This window comes from Clarias gariepinus, chromosome 5, assembly GCF_024256425.1.
Source record: "Clarias gariepinus isolate MV-2021 ecotype Netherlands chromosome 5, CGAR_prim_01v2, whole genome shotgun sequence".
Lineage (NCBI taxonomy): Eukaryota > Metazoa > Chordata > Actinopteri > Siluriformes > Clariidae > Clarias > Clarias gariepinus.
In genome coordinates, this window is record NC_071104.1 from 8051414 (window position 1) to 8074954 (window position 23541).

Sequence of the window (23541 nt, forward strand, 5' to 3'; positions counted from 1 at the left end):
CCTGCCTGTATAGTGTGTGTGTGTGTGTGTGTGTGTTCAGAGTAAACTTAAAGGACACTGACAGGATTTCGGGTTGAAATCGCTTTTTTTCTCGCTTTTTATTTTTATCTAAACACATGCTGAAAGATTTTCAGAGAGTGCGCGTGCTCGTGTGCGTGCGGGCGTGTGCGCGTGCGTTTGTGCGCGTGTATGTGCGTGATCCTGCTTTTTAAATGCCTGTTCTGACTGAAGACTGAAGGAGGAACATCATAATCATATTCTGCGTGTAATCATACACCATGATGGAAAGACGACTCTCCGGCTCTCCAGCACCTTAAACTTTTGTTACTTTAAGATATTGTTTCTTCCTGAAGCAGAAAGACACTTATGACTGTGAGGCTCTGGAGTTTTATTCCCAGTTTGAGGGATTTCTTTTCCAGGTAGTTGCTGGAGTAATTTTATAAACCTGACCATGTTGGATAACGACAGGTATGCAGGCAAGAAGAGGAAGAAGCCTGTTCAGAAACAGTAAGTTGCCATGATATATGCTATAACAACAATAATAATAATAATAATAATAATAAAAAAATAAAATAATAATATAAATAGTGTGTTTTTGCTGTAATGTAAGCATTTGTCAACATGTAGCAGTGACTAGGCAATTATTATATTAATAAGTATTATCCTGTAAAGCTATGAAATGAACTTCCATTGTTTTTGGTTTGTTTAGATTAGATTAAGAAACCTGCCTTTTTATTGCCATTCATATAATTGAGCCCGATTGTTAATTCTGGACTATACCAAATCGCGCCCGGTCCATATTTAGCACACTCCGTGTTACATTATACCATATGAAGATTTAGGGCGCCTATGTAGGAAATATGAAAGGATTTGGGCACGAGCGATAGTCGCGAGCGGAGCTTTGCTTCGCACGCGATGCTCAAGAGAGGGAGGGGGGTGAAGAAAGCGCTGGCCTCAAGTATGTTAGTGTAATCTGATCTACACTACACCCCCCCCACACCCTCACCACCACCTTTTTTTTTTCTTTCTTTCTTTTTAATGTGGGAAAGCTCTTTTCCCATCTCCGCTGCCCCTCTGTTGACATATTTTAGGACCCGCTCTGTTTTTTTTCCCCTCGAAAAAAAAAAGAGTCGTTCACACGAAACGAACTGAGCAACCCTGGAGACGAGAGAAACGCACGCAAGTCGGGAAAAACCGGCTACTGCGCATGCGCACGAGACACCTCGTTATTTTCACTGTGTATAAACAACGAATAAGCTTTTATGGATATAGAATATGACGAATTATATACAAACACAAATATTATTATAAATTATGGTGGCATACTGGTTGAGCACTGTCTTATTGCACTTCCAACGGTCAGGGGTTCGATTCCCACCCCGGGGTCTGTGTGCGCAGTGTTTGATCGGTGGGTTTCCTCCGGGTGCTCCGGTTTCCTCCCACAGTCCAAAGCGCCCCCCTACCCCCACCCCTCCCTGCCCCACCCTGTACATAGGAATTAGACGTGTATAGACGATAAGTGTGTGAGTGAAACGTCATCCTTTTAATGTTAATCAATCCATTATCTGAACAAAGTACAGTTTTTTGCTGACACATGGGAACTGTGCGTGTTTGTTTTGTCCTAAAAAAAAAAAACCTGAAAATTTTAAACAAGACGCTAACTCATTATAAAATATGCTAGAAAAATATTGTGCGCAAATTTTGTGCAAACATCATTTTGCTGAGAAAGTGTTATATTTATAGACTAGCTGTAATGTACAAATCCTGAAATAAAGTAATTAGGTCTAATCAGTCATTAGGTTATTATTAGACCTAAAGGTCATTAGGTCTAATATAGAACACACACACTGACATTAAAAAAAAAAAAAACAATCATTAACTCATAACGAAAAACAACCAATAGTAAATATTATATGTAAAACTTGATTATTTTGCTGACAAAGTACAGTATTATACTCATAGACTAGATGTACTGTAATGTGCAAACCTTAAAATGTATAATAAATCCTATATAGTTTTCTCTCTTTTTGTTTAACTTCATTCAGCATTGATTTGCTTGCTGTGAAAATGTTACATACAGTATTTGCCTGTTCTTGTTTTTTGGATCTTGTATGCTATATTATTAAAATATTCATAAATGCTATCACATATATAAGCAGGCTGATATTGATATTGAACATCTAATGTGGAACATCTCATTCCTCCTTTTCGAGCTACCACATTAAACCTCATCTTTCGAATACGTTCTGGCGATCATATTATCGCAACATGTGTTTTAGATGTATAACACAGTTGATGTGTGTTCATAGTTCACATTTCATCCGGGTGATTCAGATTTAGCAGGCCAGTCCTGGGCGCCAGCCAGGCTAAGATCAACTGCAAATGGAGGAGACTCGCGGACCTCACGACCTCGACGGAAACACGCATGTTTAATTTTAAAACCTGAAGAACGTAGTCATAGCACATCTTGACTACACCTGTACATGCTTGCATCCTGAGTGTACATAATTAGTGTAGGTTTCGCTTACTTGTTTGTGTTACATTTCATTAATGAAGCGCTCAACAGAAACTCGCATGCTTAAAGACAAATACACTCCTGGCAGTCTAAACATAGTACTAGCATGGAGGAAGTCTGGGAGTGGTTTTTGATGTGGTTTTGAGAAGAGGGGGTTTAATGTCTCCCAAACAGGCGTCTTTCCTGGTCGCTGACAGGATGGTGGAGGATGAAGAGCTCACAGCAACACAGTGGGCTTTAGAAAAAAAAAGGCACATTTACACTACAGAGAGATTATTACAAACTAGATCTATTGCTTCTTTTTCTTTAAGCACACTTTAACCCTAACTCACTAACCCTATATCCTAAGAAAAATCCATGTCCATGTCATTCTTACTTTATGATGCAGTACCTTTAAATTTCTATACTATTAAACTGAAGAAAAACAACAAACATTGGAAGCACATTTCAAAGATAACTTTTGTATATAGATAATAGTTGCATGTGGAAAAAAAATATTCCATTCCTAGAACACTATAATGACTATAATTTTAATTTCAAGGCTACAGTCTGTAAACAATGTGCCCATATGGGACACATCAAAAATGAAGACAGTGTTGAAACACCAAAGAAAAGGGCTTTCTCAAACCCCAGATTGCAAGCGACATCAAATCATCATGGCCGCTCATGTCTGTCATATTTAAATGTGTTATGCTGTCTATATATTTTAGATCAACCATCATTCAGACATATTCACACACTTGTTAAATGACTAGTCAGGCCGGTGTTTTGAAGAAGTAAATATGTATTAGTCATTGGAATTAGCAAGAAATGTTTTTTTTTCCTTACTCGAAAATGATGTCATTACAAGTTCTGACTTTTACACTTCCAAAGTAAGATGACCGGAACGTTACGCTGCTTCACTGTAGCTGATGATCATGAGGTTTCAGTTCTTTGTTTAAAGACACAAGTAGTCAAAATCTATCTATTTAATGCATGATTTCTTGTCTAATGTAAGGTTTATACACGTATTATAACCCTTTAAACAAGCCAGTGTTTCTTTGGAAAGTTTGACGGCTGTTCAAGTCAAACTGGGACTTTTGTGCAGAATATCAGAACAACGTTATAAGAGTAAAAACTACTTGCTTGGAGCAAGGTGAGGAAGGGTTCCTCTAAAGTGCATGTGGTGTTGGTGAATGATTATGTGTCCTGTACAGTTCCACAGACAGATGCGCCTCTTCTGCAAGTTGGCAACAAGTCGTCTGTCGATTTTCAAGGTTTGCTCGCCAAATTTTCATGGGTATGACTGCAGAAACACCTCGGCTGGGCGAGCGTGCACTGTGCTTGAGGTCTTCTGGAAATGTCAATCTGTTTAACACCTTTGTGCACAGGAAATTTCAGCATAATTCCCTGTTTGACTTGAACATCACTCATAATGAAATGGAATTAAACAGCAATAAAATTAGGGAAACAATGCAACATTGTGATTCTAAGTAACACTTTTTTAATGTCTTATTTAGTGGTCATTTTATGTTTGTTTTTTTCTTCACTTGTGTTTTTTATCCCCAGAGATGTTGCTCAAGCCTCTCTAGTTTCAAACCATTCCTTCAATGTGCTTTCATTTTCTTCCTACAGGAAGCCTGTTAATGATGGCACTAAGACCAATCCATCGAAGCGGCACAGGGATCGCTTGAACGGCGAACTGGACAGGCTGACCAACATGCTGCCCTTCCCTGAGAATGTGCGCACTCGCTTGGACAAACTCTCCGTCCTGCGTCTGAGTGTGGGCTACCTGAAGATGAAAAGCTTCTTCAATGGTTAGTTTGAAGTTTTATTTTAATAAAAAGTAAACAGCACCAGTGTGTGTTTTTTTTTTTAATCAAACAGAAATCTAAGGTTTATCTAAGGTTATTGTGAGGAATGCTTTAGGGTCATTCAGTCAAGTCGGTAACCTTATCTAAAGAAAGGAGGAAATATTTTTTTGAAACACTCTCAAACTCAGGTCATCACTGTAATTGGGTCCAGATGGGTTTAAAAGTTTCGAAACATTTCACGGTAATAGTCAACATCTAGGAGTCTACAGGGTTCTTAAATTTTTCCATTGGATACTAATCAGTTACTGTGCATTCTGGGATTTTTTTTTAAAGAATGCTGGACATTCTCCACTATGCTGTCATAGTTTAAAATACACTCAAACTGAGTGCAAATTTAAAAATACTGCTTCATCTCCAGAAACAATTCAAAGCAGAGCGTCGGATTGTCCGAAGAACCCTGTAGAAAGCCTTTTTTTTCCCATTAGAATGTTATTTCAAACAGAATCTACAGACATTATCACGAGGTCGACTAGGAATACTGTATAGTTAAAAAAAAACGGAGGCCATCAAGATGAATATCCTGTGCACAGGAATGATTAGCGCGTGCCGTATCTGATTTAACAAGCCAAGGGTACATCCTCACACCTTGTACTGATGGCTCCTCTACTGTTAAAGATCAAGCAGGTTCATATCTGAAATGACCATCTGCTATGAGACAAATGCCATGTATGACCTGAAACAGTGACTAAACGTCTAGACATTTTGACTTTCTCTGGATTTCTTTTTCTGGATTTCTGTATATCAGACGTTACAGCAGCAGCTGCAGCAGCAGCAAATCCATCCATATATCCAAAACGCCAGGATACACTGCCATTGGATAGACTATGATAAAAAGCTGTTTGACTCCAAACTTGTAGTGAACAAAGGAGAAACATGTGGCTTACTGAAATGACGGTGCCAGTCAAATGAACATACATGAGTGTCTTTTATCTCGCATCAAAGCGATTAGTCATGCAAAATGCCATTGAGTCAGTTGTTTGGCTTCATTTAGTCATGCAGCACTCCTGAAAAAAAATAAAAAGCTTGGGTTGTTTTTTCTCGTCTTGAGCTTAACTACACACATCTTAACCACACCTTATTGGGCCTGTGCTTTCGTCAGAAGAAAAATGTTTAATTTGTTACATGGACCGATCTCTTTCATGGCCGGGCGTCTGTAATGAATGAACGGAACAAGCCTGAAACTAATCATATTAGGAAGTAGGAAACTAGCAAATTTAAATTATAATAATAGGCTGTACTTTCTCAGAAGCATGCAAATGGTTTAGGTAAGAGCTATGCTATCCTTCCAGTGCTTGGAAGTCTGTACCTGAAATGGTGACATTCCTGATGCCTTGACTCCTCCCTGTGTCTATGACACTTCTAGATGCTCTTCTACCTAATCCTTACTTTGCACGAAGCTTCCTGTGTACAGCAAATTAACCTCCAATGAACCTCTCTCTTAACACGAGCAGGCCTCATAAAGGCTTCAAGCCGGTTTCATGCCAGTCAGTACAGTTTTGTGTTTTTGTGCGGCCCCATATGAGGAACGCGCAGACAGCCAGTAGTAGAGCAGGAAGTGTATTTGAGCTATACTTTGCTCCGAGCTATATGAGAGTGAATTCCCTTCATTCATATTTTAGGAAGCTACGCCCATTAACACACTGTGTGTCAACATTATTATTATTATTATTATTTATTAATTTTTTTCTGAAACTGTAAACATTGTTGCAGAACGCCTCGCTGGTGTCAGACGTTTGTAATTATAAACTGGCCCATAAATCCTTTTCTGAGCACTTATGATGATAATACCTAATGTACCAAGCATGTAACAAAGTGTAACAAAGTGTAATGCATGATATCCATTCCAGTTGTCATGTTGAGAATGTTCAGTGGTGTTCGTCAATTGCTTCAGAAGCAGACTTATTAAAGCTTATTTACAAAGTGAAAAGGGAAAGATTAAGTCCTAAGAGGCACATTTTATTAGGGTGTTCTGTTCAGTACATGAAAGATGGTCATCAGACAGCAGAAACACGATAGCTTGACTCACTGAATGTTTTCAGGTCCGTACACATCCCAAGGAAACTTCCAGAAGAACAAAATCCAAACGTTTCTCAACAACGTTTCCCTAAACACAGTCCCATACTTTCTCATGCAAACTTAAACAGGCCTCCACTGCAAATGATCGAGCGAGTGGTTTCAAAGACGGCCGATTGTGTTGCGTAGAGGCACAGGCATTTAAATGAATAATACCTAAACGGCTGACATTTGTGTAAACTGTCCGGGATCAGGTTGCCGCATTGTGATTCCAGGCCTGATTCCTCGCACGCCTTTGTACACAGTAGAATGTGATTCATTATGTTTCTGCACATTGTCTTGCTATTCTTTTCGCTGTGTTTAAATACGCACGATTTTGTGTTTTTGAAAAAATTTACAAAGAAAAACGAGTTTGGCTGAGATCCATCCAGAGCCGCAATTGGACGGAGCTCAAAGACACGATCTTGCAACTTTTCATTCGGTTTCACAATGACACAATGACATTCCAAAACAAATATTTTCCTCATTGAGCAATCGAGGAAATGCTTAGCACGCAAAGTGGATCTGTGTTAAAAAAAACAAAAAAAAACACCTCTTGTTAAGGAGGGTAGAGATTAAACCTTAAGATTGGACTAGGAACAGATCTTTGAACTATTAAGTTAAGAGCTTAAGTCTTTTCTTGGAGGAAAGAAAAACAACACCTTTCTGAACTGCCCCTGTTTAAAAGATTTTCTTTGTTTTTCCTCTAATATATGATAATTTATAATAACTTTATCGTTATAATATACCTAACTTTATAGTTTGAGGCTTTTGTACCTTCTCTAGGCCTCACACTCTTTATTCACATTTCACAGAGACGCAGCATTCAATCAAGGCAACAAAAAGCCCTTTAATTTTTAGCAAATGTGCACCTATCAAAACAATCTTCCACCCCCATGCAAACTCCCGTTTTATCAGATCCTAACGTCTAAATTTAGACGTACATTGGGCTAGTCCATCTTTGTTTTAAATCGTAATGACGCCAGCACATCGGTTCCTTCTCTCAAGCCTTTTGATTATTATCTTGGAAAACGATAAAGATCAGACGAGCAAAATCCTCAGTGGAGAAAGATGGGCCTCTACTGAAAGCAGATAAGCGTGCACACATGAGGGCTTGTTCGGATCTGAGCTCGGTGCGAATACATGAAGGGTTCGGGCTTGTACTGTCAATCTGTACGTACGAAATGTGAAAATATCCCACCCGATGGAGCTTATTTACGCAATTAGATTTTTTGGAACAGATGTGACATTAGAAAAACAGTGAGAACCAGCAGTTCTTTCTGGGGAAATTACCTGTGGAATGCGGTCTGGTTTGTTCCTGTTTATGGGCATAAAATGAGTTGAATAGAGTAAAGGACTGATGAATAGATCTTTTATTGTTGTGATGATAGTGATGACAGATTCACAGAAAGTGAATGCGAGAAATTTCACACGAGCCTCTAATTTGTGCGCTTGCTTAGAAAGTTTCTGTGTTGTAAAACTGATTAGAGGATTTTTATCCTCTTTGTCGAAGGACACAGTGTACCAGAGTGGATATCGGTACCAGATCATTTATTACAATTATGAGTATACGAGTTCAGTGAAGGACTGATACAAGTATACAGTAGGTATCAGAGTCAGAGCGATTTCATTTACCATATATGTTGTTTACTGGTTTACTTTTTAAGTTGTTTGGTCTCATTAAGATATATATATATATATATATATATATATATATATATATATATATATATATATATAACCTGCACACCACTATGGTGGCCAAGAAGTGCAGAACAAAACAAAATAACAAAACCGAAAACAATATAACAAATTCAAAAACAAACAAAAAAAGAAAACAAAATAACAAATTTAAAAACAAACAAAAAAAGAAAACAAAATAAAAAAACTCAAAACAATATGCAGTGACAAATCGGAAAACATAAAATGTGGTTTATTATGGCCCATATCCACAAAGTCGCAAAGAACATGGTGAATCTGCATTAACTGCTTTAACTTTTATACACACTGTATCCACTTACATTAGATAAGACTTGAAGTAAATAAAAGTTATAAAAATTAAACCACAAACTCCTTATTGCCAAGTCATTATCTGATGCTCAACTTATAGCTTGCACAGACTGGACAACACAAGTCGAACTTGGTCTAGTCTCGGTGCTAAAGGCAGGATTTCCATGTTTCAGATCATAATAAATGTATTTCCTAACATTTATTTGGAGTCACAGTATTTACTTCCTTAATACAAACAAGCATGACGAAACCCAATATTCATACTGCAGAATCCTGTAAGTATTTATCAATAATGAAGCAGTAACTAAGACGAGTCGAGGACAGAAAAGGACCCGAGACGCATGGTACAGCTTCTCCGTCGCTGCTCAGTGTTTATTGTTTCTGGTTTTCATGTTTACATGGGAACTTTGCATTGTACAGAATAAACATCCCAGATCTCACTCAAACACCCTGACCTCCCATTCCCGACATCACTCACACTGCAAGCCAGACTTCTAGCTAGCGAGTCTGCACTGTTTCTACAGTAAACAGGTCCAAGAGGATGACCACATACCTTTTCCCCTAAGTTGCCTGTAGGCAGGGCTTCTGAGTACGAGACTACAACTCAGCCGTCCCCTGTCTACACACGGTTTTCCCACAGGTTGCAAGAAACATTGTATGAGACCATCAAAACAAAAGAAAAAATTGTTTACTTCAGTTCGGTGTTTTATGTCTTTCAGCTTATTTACGACGTTAACTAGTTCTGACATTTGTTCCAATTTACCAACAGATTCAGTCTATTTTCTCAGCAAGCAATTTTCCCCTCAGTTATGTTTCTAATCCCATCCTACAAGTATATTTATACACTGCACTGAGTGGGAATATAACAGTAGTACATATATTACAACATAACAGTTGTAGCTAAGTATACATTGATACCAGTTTTTTACGACGTCATATTTACTGATATGATCAATACTGATAAAAACTTTTTATTCAGCCTCATGCGTGTATAACATTAACTGGTTAAATGAGGTACAATTGCTAGCTACATTGAACAAGAAAAATAGTTGTTTGTGAATGACACATAGTGAGCAATTTCATTCATCATATATGTTTACTGGTTTTCTTTTCAAGTTGTTTGGTCACATCAAGATATATATATATATATAAAACACAGATTACAACCTGCACACCACTACGGTGGTCGAGAAGTGCAAAACAAAACAAAATAACAAAAATGAAAACAAAATAACAAATTCATAAACAAACAAACAAACAAAAAAGAAAACAAAGTAACAAATTCAAAAACAAACAAAAAAAAGAAAACAAATTATCAAAACGGAAAACAATATATATTACCAAATCAGAAAACACAATGACGTATCCAGAAATATATCCAATGACATATCCAAAACACCAAAAGAGAAAACACAAACTGCGAATAAAAATCTAATTGAAAAAGTATTGTATTTTACGGAGCCCTGGAAGTCACCTAGAGGAGAGAAAAAAAACAATCTGTGGCAACAGTTTTGTAATTTGTGCCCTCAGTTTAATAATCCGTTCCCACAACTTCTTAAACTGTTCCCTCAGTTTACTTATCCGTGCACTCAGATTTTGTAATCCGTACCCACAAATTTATAATTCTGTGCGCACGCTTTTGCAATCTGTTCCCACAGGCTTGTATACAGCCTTCTTTTAGAAGAACAGGAAGCTTCCCACTACGTGTTAATGAATCTTATTATCCTATTTATTATGGATTGTTAAGTGTAATACACCGAACTGTCTTACAGCATGCTTACAGTTATTCTCTAGCTATCAATTGTAGCAGCTTTGAGGTAGAATACTGTGATTTAATAAGAACGATTTGCATTAAAATCTTGTGATAATCAGTACATTATTATAATTATTATTGTTGTTATTATTATTATTGAGATTATTATTAAATGAGGAAGAAAGCAGTTAGTCAACAGTCTGTCATAAAACACGAATCCGGGTTTATTAAATATTAATAATAATTATTTTTATTTTATAAATATAAAAGATTACATTGAAGTACACTTATTATAAATTAATTCAGAAATGCTTTATTTATAAATAACCTGAAAATTAGTCCAAATCTGTCTATCCTATAGGTTGAGGAAAAAGTAAGCTCAAGGTGGATGGAAGCCTAAGGGTAGACAGAGACTGTCATTGGGCAGCAATTCGTATGATGTATATAAACCATAGGATGCTGAATTGACTTATTTACTTTTACCTTTTATAGTCGGAAAAACACATTTCCAAAACTATAATAGATTATTTATAAATTAAGCATTTATTAATTATTTTGTATGCTATAGTTATAATAATAATAATAATAATAATAATAATAATAATAATTACTACTACTACTATTACTGCTAGTAGGCATTTTGTTACATTTAGGCTATGCATTTAGAATAAGTTTTTATCCAAAAGAATTCCAAAAGAGAAAGAAAGCAATTAATAAACAGTTGGTTACAATACACAATGCCAGGTTTATTAAATAATGACAATAATAATAATAATAATAATAATAATAATAATAATAATTGTAACGTGCTGATTATTACAAATTATCACAATATTTTAATGTAAATCATTCTTATTACCTCAAAGCTGCTACAATTGATATCTAGAGAATCACTGTAAGCATGCTGTAAGAAAGTTTGCTGTATTACATTTAATAATCCACAATAAAACAATATGTAATAATGCTACCTGTTCTTCTAAAAGGAGTCTGTGTACAAACCTGTGGGAACAGATTGCAAAAGCGTGCGCACAGAATTATAAATTTGTGGGTACAGATTACAAAATCTGAGTGCACGGATAAGTAAACTGAGGGAACAGTTTAAGAAGTTGTGGGAACGGATTATTAAACTGAGGGCACAAATTACAAAACTGTTGCCACAGATTTTTATTTTTTATTTTTTTTCTCCTCTAGGTGACTACCGGGGCTCCGTAGTATTTAAATGTCTGTCAGGCTGCAGTATTCTTGTATATCTTTTCGGTTTTGTTATTTGCTTTTGGTCTTAATGAATTTTTGAATTTGTCATTTCGTTTTCGGTTTTGTTATTTTGTTTTGCACTACTCAGCCACCGTACATCACAGACAACATACAACACACAGGACTATTTTCATCCCAAAATTCACAGGTTGCAAATATTGCTGCATTGTAGTCAGATCCTGGTGAGTTTTAATCTTTGAGGTTTAAACATCCAAAGCTTAGCTAATTTCATGCATACAAGCACACCAGTCTGGATAACCTTTAAGGCATAGTTTAGGTTTGTTCAAGTCTGTCTTAAATGAAAATTGAGGTGAATATACAGTATGTGCAGTATGATGACCTTTACAATTCCTAGTTCATAACCACCAAGACCAATGTACTTATACACACCTTTATTTTTTATTTATGGAAGACTTGATAACTCTAAACTATCCTTTAAGGGGAACAAATGACAATCCTTTAGTCTTAATAATCCGTGGATTGAGGCTGTTGACAGGTTTTGCTGTTTATTCTTATAATTTTACATTATTTCTAACTATATTTAAACAGTTTCATACTTTTTGGTGAATGTTGATTGGCTTTGCTGAGAATACATACAACGTTTATAATTTTGCATCAGGCAGAATGGTTCTTTGTGTTCCCATTTTCTATTTACCCAGAACATTGTGTAAAAAAAAAAAAAAAAGTGCACCAGGCCAGATTTGGGAGAAATCTTTATTTTGCAGACCAGCTTTTGGACTGAGTTCTTTGCAGCCATGAGTGTGAGGTTAATCGCAGGGAGACTTAGTGTTTACTGCAATCGGCACACTCACATCTCTCCTGCAAGGGTCCCCTGGGCCTCTGTAAGCACCACTGACAAGAATGCTTGCTTATCTGAACAGCTGCCGCAGGAAAAAGCCAGGATGTGGCCTCTCCCTGCTCCGGCCGTCTACTCTAGTCACGCAACTGTTTGGCTGCTACCCATTAGCTCTCCATTGTCTCATTTATTGTCCACACACACAAGCCATATTTTTCACTTCAAAAAGCAGAATCCAACACATCATTTTTCCCCCCATTGCTTTGTTTTTAAATTGCTTTTTTTTTTTCACTTGGTCTTAGTGTTCCCTTCTGTTTCCCTTCACCCTTACTTAACTACCGAATAGAGACACATCTTATTATCGACTCACGTCTCTTGCTCTTGCAATTTAAAGCACGGACACTTTTTTTATAGTGCTTGTTTCAACAACAGCGGGTTAGTTTGGTAAATCCTACACAAGGTTTTTTTTTTTTCTTTCTGTCTTCGTCTTTGTACTTATTCAATCTCCCAGAGCAACACTTACAAGTCTGAACGTGCCTTTGCTGTCTGAGCCGGTGCATGGTTCCTTTGACATGAAACAAAAGCTTAGTTTAAGATGAAGAACATGCTGGATGATGGGGCCAAGATGGGAATGTTATTTGTGTTTTTTTTTGTTTTTTTTTTGGAGAAGTTTGTAAAACAAATATATTATAAGTTTTTTTCCCCCTGATCATTTAGCATTACAGTTTCTTGATTTGATTGTTTTAATAAAAGCGGCTTTTTAAAGTGACAGAAAATCAAGTAGGCTGTTATTCCGGCTCTTGAATGTTTTTAAGACATATCGATAAGTTGTGTGTTGCAACCGAACCCGGGAACTTTCAGATCATTTAACCATCACAAAACCGGGACCTGGGTGTCTACCATTGTCTTCCTTTTGGAGTGTCCTTAGAAAACCTTGACATATTATTCATCAGCTATCTACAAGAAGGGGCTCTTATCTGCACTAAAACATTTGAATGGTGCAGAATTTTTAATGGCTATACGTTTGTGAAAGACGATCCTGGCCGTGGTGGCTCGGAGCACGCTGTAGTTGTTCCAGTGAACATCCTTTCATGGTACCTAAGCCTGAGTCAAATACTGGGATAAGTGCAATAGTATGCAAGGGGTCTATATAGAGAAATAAAGGACCTTTTTAGTCTCATAACTGTGTTTTGTTATTCTGCGCAATTAAAAGTCCCGGTTTGACTTGAACACCCCTCGTGCTCCGAGCCACCACGGCCAGGATCGTCTTTCACAAACGTATAGCTTTTTGACCAGAGGTCATAGTATTAAGATGTACATAATAATAATTTTTTAAAGGTGTACTGATACCAGTAAGGAGTGGCAAGTGGTTAATCTTCCATGGAGTTTATAGATTTGCACTTCTTGCTATAAATATTAATATCATCCTCATGCTAAATATTCCATAATTTAACGCATCAACACTGTCTTTTTTCTCGCCTTTTTGCATCTCAGTATTTTTTTTTTTGTTGACAATGTCTGAGTGTTATTCAGTGAAAAAAAAGCCTTCTGTTAGTTATATTTTTGAATTATGGATTAACAGTGAATATGGATACAAAACTGTGCATATACTTCTTTCTTCTTTATTTCTGTAGGAAGATTGGCAAAACTAGTATAATAATAATAATAATAATACTTAGACAAAATATCTACAGTATGGGGGGTATTTATTAAACGTATTTTGTATGAGTTATTGCTATCTGTAATAGTGAGTCTGACATGCTAAAATCTGAAATTAATTATTTATGGACTACTACTCAAACATGAAACTCCTAAAATTGGTGTTTAATTAAATCTAATTTGCTCCTAGTTTGTGTATCTGTCAGTTTCTTCTTAGATTACTTGAGATAAAATGAATAATATTTTCAGTTCGAATCAATTTAATGTTATTTGTATAGCGCTTTTCAACAATGGTCAGTGCAATCAGAAAGAACAAAATGTGTATAAAATGTGTGAGAATATATGTACGAATCAAAATGATCAGAAAAATAAATAAATAAATAAATAAATAAAAGATTTTAAACCAGTATTTACATTTGAATACACCTTGCTCATTTTATGCTACAGATTTCCAGAGGTGTAACATGTGCTGTCTTCCAATAAAATTTACAGATGTGTCAATGACTCAATGAAATGTGCTTTAAGCGAAATGTATCATGCTGGTGATGACATGTTTCAAAATTATGAAGATACAATAGATAAAAAAAAGTCACATGGGCGCTGTCTGTTCAAATGAAGGCAATGAGTTTTGTTCATTCATGTATTTTTTGCTTTTTTGTGAGAAACAGGAAATCAGTCAACTCTATAGGGAGCTGCAACTGCTGGTTGTGCGACATGAAGCTATATAGAGCCGTAACATTTACCAAAAACCCAAGCGAAAAACAAAAGCAGATAAGAAAAACAGAAAAGCATGTAAACATTCACTGGAGACAGAAAAGGGGAACATGTTGTTGTTAATCATACAAGGAAAAAAAAAAGAATAAAAGATCAAACTAAATAAACAACTATACACAGTCATGGTTAAAAGTTGAATTTTTTTCTGTGTGTGATTGTATGTGTGTGTAAAAACATAATAAAAAATTCTTTTGATCGTATAAGGTTGATGTTAGGCAAATAGATTTTTAGAGGTGAGACACCGATAAAGTCATCCGGTTATCGCTGTGCATCTGCATGCTATTAATTCATGGAGTAAATGGAGTTTCAGCCCACAGTTTTTTTTTTTTTGTTGTTTAAATAAATAATGTCATGGTGAAAAAGGTATACGTTCTTATTTGTCTGAGGTTTTGGACACAAGTTTGGGTTTATTTTTATTATTATCATTCTAGAACGATAATGGAAGTTTTAGAACTATGACATAACTCATGGCATTATGCAATTAAATAACAACAACAACAACAACAACAAAAGACAGTCATTATTTTAAGACATGAAGGTCGGCCTTTCTGAAATAGTTCTTGCAAGAACAGTATTGTGTCAAGTGTGTGTGCAAAACCCATCAAGCTCCATAATGAAACTGTCTCTCATGAAGACCTTCCCAGGAAAGCAAGACCAAAACCTATCACTGCTGCAGAGGAGAAGTTCACTTAACTTCTCCAGCACCTCAGATTAGAGCCGCTATGAAGCTTTACAGAGCAGAAGTAGCAGATACATCTCAATATCAACTGTCAAAAGGAGATTATTGCATTTTTTGGACGCCTTCAGTGTTGTTTTACAGTGTAGAAAGAGATAAAATTCAGGAACGACCATAGGATTAGAAGAGATGCGTGTAAAGTTTTGACTCGTAATGTGTGTGGATACGTGAATGTCTTATGGTGTTCCTGGGAGTGAATGTAATGTAAAGAGCATCCTCGTACAGTGTACTGTTTAATCATTTGCATGAGCGTGATTTTATGTCACTCTTTTCAATTACAGCCACCATGAAGAAAAACAACCTGGAGTTTTACACAGGGACGGGTTTAGATGAAAACAAGCCGGATGCCATGGGCTTCTCCGAAGGGGATCTTCTCCTTCAGGTGATTGACTGGATATTTATTCTTAGAGTGATTATTTAATGATTAATACTGCGTAATTTACACTGCATACGCCTCCTTTAATGGCTGTTGTACCATAGTTTATGTTTCTTAATTCAGTAAGCTTTACAGAGTTATTTACGTGGATGAAGGTGACTCCAGGCCATTGATTGAAAAAGAAAAGTCAGAAAGTTATGACAAGACAGTTTGTTTATGAAATACCAGTCACGCTTAGCAACGTCAAACAAAGCATGTGTTCATTTCTCTTTCACTTCGCTTTACTTTGTGTTAGTTGTAACGCTACAACCGATTCACCAGCATGTTGCTCTGGTTACTTTATGATCTCGGACGGACTTATTACCTGTTTAATAATTTTATTGTATAAATCTTTGATTATAAACATACTGTAGACCAAACATCTCTGAGAGCTGCATTTTGTCTATTAAATACTATAACGTTTTTTACATTATTACAGTTTTATAGTCACATGAAATGAATGTGATGTACAACTATTCTATAATGTCTTGCATATCTGTGCATTGCTTTGTTCCTAGGCACTCAATGGTTTTGTACTGGTGGTCACTGCAGAGGGTTACGTGTTCTATGCATCACCAACCATCCAGGACTACCTCGGCTTCCATCAGGTGAGATGGAAATAATAATAAAATAATTGGTTAGGCAAAAATACACATACATTAAGGAATGGTGGCTGAGATTTTAAGCTTAAGGAAAGTTGAAGAGTGTTATGATTGTGCTGAAAAGAAGACCTGATACTGTGAGAGTGCTGACACTGCGATGTGAGACCGCTCCTGAATTGAATTTGCAGTGAATCATTTCTGAATAAATCCGCTGCGTGGGAAAAACAAGCAGAAAAGGGTAGGGTTTAGTGCTGACAGCTTTGCTTTAAAATGGCTGGAATCAGGACTACTGTTTGACGGTCTATTATTCAAATTATTCACAATTTCTGCCCTGTAGCTTTCTGGATTATTTTCATCATAAATCTCAGCTCCATGACTTTGTAATGGCTAGGACCACTAATGTGTTCTGCAAAATCTATCCAAGTTGTAAACAGTATCACACACAACATAGAAACTGTTTTCCATCTGTTTCAGAATGCACGAACAGCTTGGATAGCCAATTTCATTATTCATGCACTTCATGAACTTTTTGTTTTCTTTTTCACTTATTTTGCAGTCTGATGTGGTCTACCAGAGTGTGTTTGAGTTCATCCATATAGATGACAGAGACTTGTTCCGAAGGCAGCTTCATTTTGCCCTCAACCCAAAGCTGAGTGAGGCGGAAGTTGATGGTTAGTCGAACTTCACTCACCTTTTTATTGTTTAATTATATGTATTTGTTTTTTTTCTATTTGAAAATTCTATTCAATTCAATTTTATTTGTAATGCGCTTTTAACAATGCTCATTGTCGCAAAGCAGACAGAATAAAAAATCTATGAGAATGAGAATAAAATGTGTAAAACATGGATGAATCAAAATGATCAGATTGTCCCCACTGCATGTTGTTGTGTCCATTAGCATGTAATACGCTGTGTTATTAGTATTATTAATATATATATTTTTTTACTGTGGGGAGATACACTTCAAGACACATAGCAAGATGTATACCTTAGCAAGGTCTACACTTTTGGGTTTTCTTTAAATCAGCATTATTAAAGTTATGAGACAAGTTTTTATAATTGTTTTTTTTTTTGAGGAGCTTATTATCATATACAGTAATGGCCAAAGGTATTGAGACAAAAGTGAAATTCGTTGTTTTAACAACATTCGCAATTATTTTTTAATAATGACAATCAAAAAATATATTTTACGCAGTAAAATTGCCCTAAAACAGAAAATATTAATTATAAAAGCCTGCTAGATTCGGCTGGGCATAGAATCAAAAAGCTGTCTGAGGCAAACCGGTGCCACTTGCTCAATCCATGCCTGCCTGATCGCCTCCTGAAGATCATGCACCAAAGACAGTTTCTTGGCTGCTTCTGCGATCTTCACCATCATCCAAAAGTTTTCTATTTGGTTTAAAAGCTTAAAACCATTGTCAAAGTCAGTTTTTCACTATTTCTTTCAGATGGGCTGGAACTGAATAGTGACGTTACCTGGTTTGTGCACAGGTAGAACTATAATACATGGCATAGGTTGTCTTAATACGTTTGGCCACCACTGTTTAGTATAACACACACACACACACACACATAAAACTCTTATAATCGTTGAGTTGACCGTCAGTCTCAGCTACAGCAGATGATTACTATAAGAAGTTTATTAAGCACGTTGCATATAGGTAAATAATATCTGTAATTTTCCATGTTAGTGGCATTTCCTGGAATATGCGATGATTTGTAAGCATGACAGTATATTTACACATTGTAGGACTGGTGTGTACAGCAGATCAAGCCTGAACCTGTTTTCTGCACCTACCTTTTACTAAACTAATTAAGTATACCATATGTAAAACATTTACTGTAATAAAAAAAGTTCTGCTTTAGAATTTTCCGCTCTCAGTTGACAAAAAGTCAACTGACAATGGATGTATGTGTTGTGGTTTAATTTTAGATAATTGGACTGCTGCTAGAACAATGAGTTTGGAGATAGAACATGTATTACTGTATCTATATAGTCGTACACCAGGAAATTTGTGGGGGAAAAAAACATTGGGTTGCATGTTTTTTTTTTTGTTTTTTTTTTGGCCCAGGTCCCAGGCAACATAAGTGCACAACATGTACGGAACTTATTGCATCACCAGGATGCTTATCACTGTTTATCAGGTCATCACTGTTTGTACTGTTACTGTTTCACCTACTCAGGTACGCAGAACAGCAGTGACATTACAAAGAATATGGTGACCTACGACCCACAGCACATCCCACCCGAAAACTCATCTTTCCTCGAGAGGAGCTTTGTATGTCGATTCCGATGCCTCTTGGACAACTCATCTGGGTTTCTGGTAAAAATCTAGGATCTTTCCTTTTGACAAGACAATATGTGCTCACTGAATATGGGTTATATTCAGTTATATTCAATATTCGTCTTGTTCTTTTTAGAAACTGAGTTTTCAAGGAAGGTTGAAGTTCCTGCTCGGGCAGAATAGGAAGCATGAGGATGGTTCTGTAGTCCAGCCTCAGCTTTCTCTTTTTGCCATTGCAACTCCTGTTCAGCCATCGGCCATCCTAGAGATCCGTACTAAAACGCTGTTATTTCAGACCAAGCACAAGCTGGACTTTACTCCGATGGGTATTGACTCCAGGTAAACTCCATAAGCTTTCCATGAGCTTTTTTGTTCTGTTCTTTAATTTTGTCACAAAAGTCTTAATCCATGTTGGAATCATTTTATTATTATTTATTTAGGGGCAAAATTGTGTTGGGTTACTCAGAAATTGAGCTATGCATGAGAGGCTCTGGGTATCAATTCATTCATGCAGCAGATATGATGTACTGCGCCGACAATCACATCAGAAGTACGTATACCCGAAACATTGTTGTGTTGAAATTTCCAACTTGTCTGGAAATCACTTATTTGTGTTGTTTAATACTAAGAAAATATGAATAATTAAGCAAAGTTAGTGCACCTGAGTAATTTGTTTTGTCCCATGCTAGTGATAAAGACTGGGGAGAGTGGTATGACCGTTTTCCGACTTTTAACCAAGAATGGAGGATGGGTTTGGGTCCAGGCAAATGCCAGGCTTGTGTACAAAGGAGGACGCCCTGACTTCATTATTGCTCGTCAGCGTGCGCTTGTGTATGTATGAATTCATTAAACTCCAGAAGGAACATACAGAGCACATATGTAAAAGGGTTAAAAGAAATAAATGAAGATATTATTATTTTCTATTTCCCCTCAGAAATGCGGAAGGAGAAGAGCACTTGCGCCAGAGGAGAATGCAGCTTCCCTTCAGCTTCACCACAGGTGAAGCAGTGCTCTACGAGACCAATCCTGCACCCGACATGCCGAATCCCACAGCCACAAACGAAGCGAACCAGAAGACATGTGTCCCGAGCTCGATCCTTGATTCTATGCTAAAACAAGACAAGTCGATCTATCTTCAGGAGACCAAGCCTCAATTTTCAGCAGATGATGCCTTTTTGGATAGCTGGGCTCTTTTCAACGTGCCCAGTCATGTCGTGGGAGATGAAATCTCAAACGAGGAGGACACTGTCGTGTCCATGATTGACGCCTTGGAGCAGTTAGCTCATGATGGAGATCTGTGCACGGCACTTCAGCAAATGGAGGTGGACACGGCCAATCTGAAAGGGTGGGAAAATGCCATTTTGAGGATGACGAAAGACACCAATGGCAATGACAAACCTCTTAGCCTTGATGAAATCCTCGCCAATGACATATTCTTCTATGTGGAGGATGCGTTATACAAGGAGAATTATATGAGTTCTACAGTGCCAATAAACAACATGAAAACCGATCCATTTGGAGGACATTCCTCAAATCCCATGCATTCTGGTTTTGACTTTACACAAAACTTCGCTAACACAGGAGCAGACAAAAATGATTTAAGGACTGATAGAATACTAAACTCTATCGATGTAACTGGGCAACAAATGAACAGAATGCTAAGTACAGATGCAAGCATTTCATGGTGCGCAGAAAGATCTTCTCAGAATCACCTGAATAACTCCCACCTAGGCCAGACTGGCCAGTTCACAAGTGGTAGCAAAGTCTCCCAGACCAAGATGCCTCTGGGTTTTACAGTGACAGAAAGCATGTTAAACGTTGCCCCCTGTAATGGTTGGGGGCCATCAAAACCCACTGAGAATGGCAGAACATCCAAGCTGGAAAGTACAGAATCCTACTGCCAGTTTGCATCCTATTCTGCTAATCAAGTTAAAGAGCCACAAATAAATCATTCACCAAATTATATTCACAAGCAAAGCCAAACAACTACAAATCCTTGGAACAATACATGTACAAGTCCCTCCTTGTGCTTATGCAGAAACTGCCAAAATCTCTCAAAATTCCCGCAGCCAAACAAGATTCAAGCTTGGCAAACTGCATTACCGGAGCAGCCCTGTGCCAGCCTGGTCAACAATAGACTTGCATCCGAGGGCTGTTACCAGACTTTGGAGACGTCAGGATTCCCTCCAGCTGATCTTCTGCCAGACAGCTCTCAGAGCTGCAATGATAAACAAATCAACTTTATCAACAAAGTGTACCAGTCACCACAGAATGGACTGGCTTCTAACGAGTGTTCACCGCTCAGTAGTTGCATGTTTAAGAACCAGTCTCCACTCAGTACAAACATGGATCAGCAGCATCATCAAGCACATGCTGTGACCATCTCGTCATGTGGCAAGAGTACACTGCCCATCAACCAGAGTCCTCCACAAGGATCCTGTTACTTTCAGTGGACGTCCAGCGAGCCGCTGGAGGGCACGTCTTCGATTCCACAGGAGGATACTTGCATCAGTCCTCCGTCGTGCCAGATTACACCTGGCATTACTACTCTGGACAGTCACAGTGTCTTCCAGACTTACATTGGCTGCAATGGAAACATATAGGCGATAAAAGGTAGGTACTTCATCATGAGCAACCATGTAAACCTAGGACAGTAACCCTAACAATTCTAGCTGGGTTTCTTTCAACATTGGAGTGTCTGCTGTTTATCATGTCCTCATATGAGAGGTCAAATTCTGGTGAAAATTCAAAAAGACTTTTTGTAAATAGCTTTGCAATGGAGGATGGGTTAATATGTTTATAGTAATGGGAACTATTAGAGTTCCTAATTACAGTGCAGGATTATTACAGACAGCTGGTATCTGATTACAAATGGTATTAATCAGGCTCATGTTAATATGATTACAGCATGTAAACTATTCACTAACCTCACTGCCAAAGTGTGACATATTCTCCAAAAAAAAATAAAAAATCATACTAAGCTAGTAAGGTTTTAGACATCTTTAGAAATCTTTTTTTTTTTTTTGCATAAATCCAAATCAAGATTGGAAAGTAAATAAAAGCACGCTCACACTGTTCTGTCTGGGTTTCCCCAGCTGCAAAACATAGGGATCTAATAATTTCATACCAAATTTAAACTATGAATATTTATAGCTTATTTTTTTTATTATTATAGCATTGACAGTCAATAATCGATTAATCTTCGATTTTTTTTCTCTGTTTTAGCTTAAATTAAACAATTCTTGAGTCGTGATAGATCATTTGTGCGAGAAAACTATATCTGCAATGTAAAGTACCTGTCAATTAAATCGGCCATGCCCCTAATTATGTATAATTTTATTGCATAATATAATTTTCAATGATAAGTTACATTAAGCTTCAGCCCTGTAGGATTGTCATGAATGACAAGCACATCTACTGTATTTTGGTGGTACATTTGGACATTTTAACATTGGGCTCTATGGGGATTGACTCACTTTTGGAACCAGCACCTAGTTTTTATTCAAGGAATACATTTTGGCACATCTGCGCTTGCTTAATTTTCCGAACCAGAGATATGCCCTTGGTGTTGCTTAAACTACAAGTGCGCCCTCTTGTGGTTGTAGTGAATGGATACATGAGCTACAGCGAACTATTATGCAAAACTATAAATTATGATTTAATAAAAAATTTTATCTGTTGTACTTTTAACACTAATCAATCGATGAATGATTAACCATTAACATAGTTTGCCTTCCTTATGTTTTATGGCTGGAAAAATATGAAGATATTAAAAGTGTAGAATAGTAAGAAAAAAATATTAATCTACGTAGACCACTATAGACTTCTTTGTTTTGTGTTCAAAGGTTTCACTCTCAGTTATGAAGGTTTCATATGTATGCCCTTTAGGATCATTTGATATAGAATTAATTTTATCATGTGCTCCTCTCTTACAGACCACTGATCATCACAATGAAGACATCACAATTTTTTGTCCTCACCTTTTCATTGGACAGCAAAGGCAGCTGATGTTTATGGACATAAGGGGTCTCGACTAAAACTTCCCAAGCTCCTTTGTACCAAAATTGAGATACACATCACAACGAACTGTACTCATGCCTAAAGAATAGCCCACCGTTATCTAAGTAGTATAGCTGATTGATATTGCTGAATATTAAGCATTGTCCATATTAGAAATAATTTCGGTCCAAATTGGAGCCATTGTTAATTGTTAATTAATCGAGTCGTTGTTTGAAATTGAGTGGACTGATGTTAGCTTGTGATTTGGCAGGTTGTTCTCATTGTCTAGCTCGCTTTCTTGATTTTTTTTTAAAGGATATTCCTTTTGCACAGCATATTTTCCACTTCTAAACAGTATCTTATGATTAGCTCTACGTGTAATGCCAGAGTGTCCATAGTATTCCTCTGACTCTACCGCATGATGCTTTTTATTAAGTAACATACTACAGTAATATTTACACTTGATATTCACATTATTGTCTTTGAATTAACATTAATAATATAATAGCAATATTTTTATGGCATAGATTGTTTTATCAGCAAGACACAGTGACATTTACAGTGTTTCACGCTTCTATGCTATATGTATATTTTACAGTGTACAATGTATATTCACCTTACAACTCAGCATATATATTATTCTCTTTTTTACCTTTGTGACAAATGTTTTCTTTTGACAAATGTTTATACAAACAAATGAAATGTATTTTCCAAGTATAATTATGGAAATCATTTTATATGCAGTATATATAAAGATAAGTTTCACCTTAAGTGTTTTGGCATTTTTTTATTCTGTCTGAAGATTTGTCCCAAATTAAGATATATTGTCATGTTACAG

At 36.8% G+C, this 23541-nt stretch overlaps 1 protein-coding gene across 1 annotated transcript; it reads left to right on the forward strand.

Annotated features, from left to right (window-relative positions):
- Nucleotides 1-23457, forward strand: LOC128523961 (aryl hydrocarbon receptor-like). Its single transcript, XM_053496201.1, has 11 exons — nucleotides 1-507; nucleotides 4130-4311; nucleotides 15684-15784; nucleotides 16336-16425; nucleotides 16976-17090; nucleotides 18604-18743; nucleotides 18841-19043; nucleotides 19145-19254; nucleotides 19394-19535; nucleotides 19639-21317; nucleotides 22640-23457. Exons 1-10 carry the CDS (start codon nucleotides 452-454, stop codon nucleotides 21305-21307), a joined length of 2808 nt encoding a protein of 935 aa, XP_053352176.1. The 5' UTR covers nucleotides 1-451; the 3' UTR covers nucleotides 21308-21317; nucleotides 22640-23457.
- Nucleotides 23458-23541: the final 84 nt, after the last annotated feature.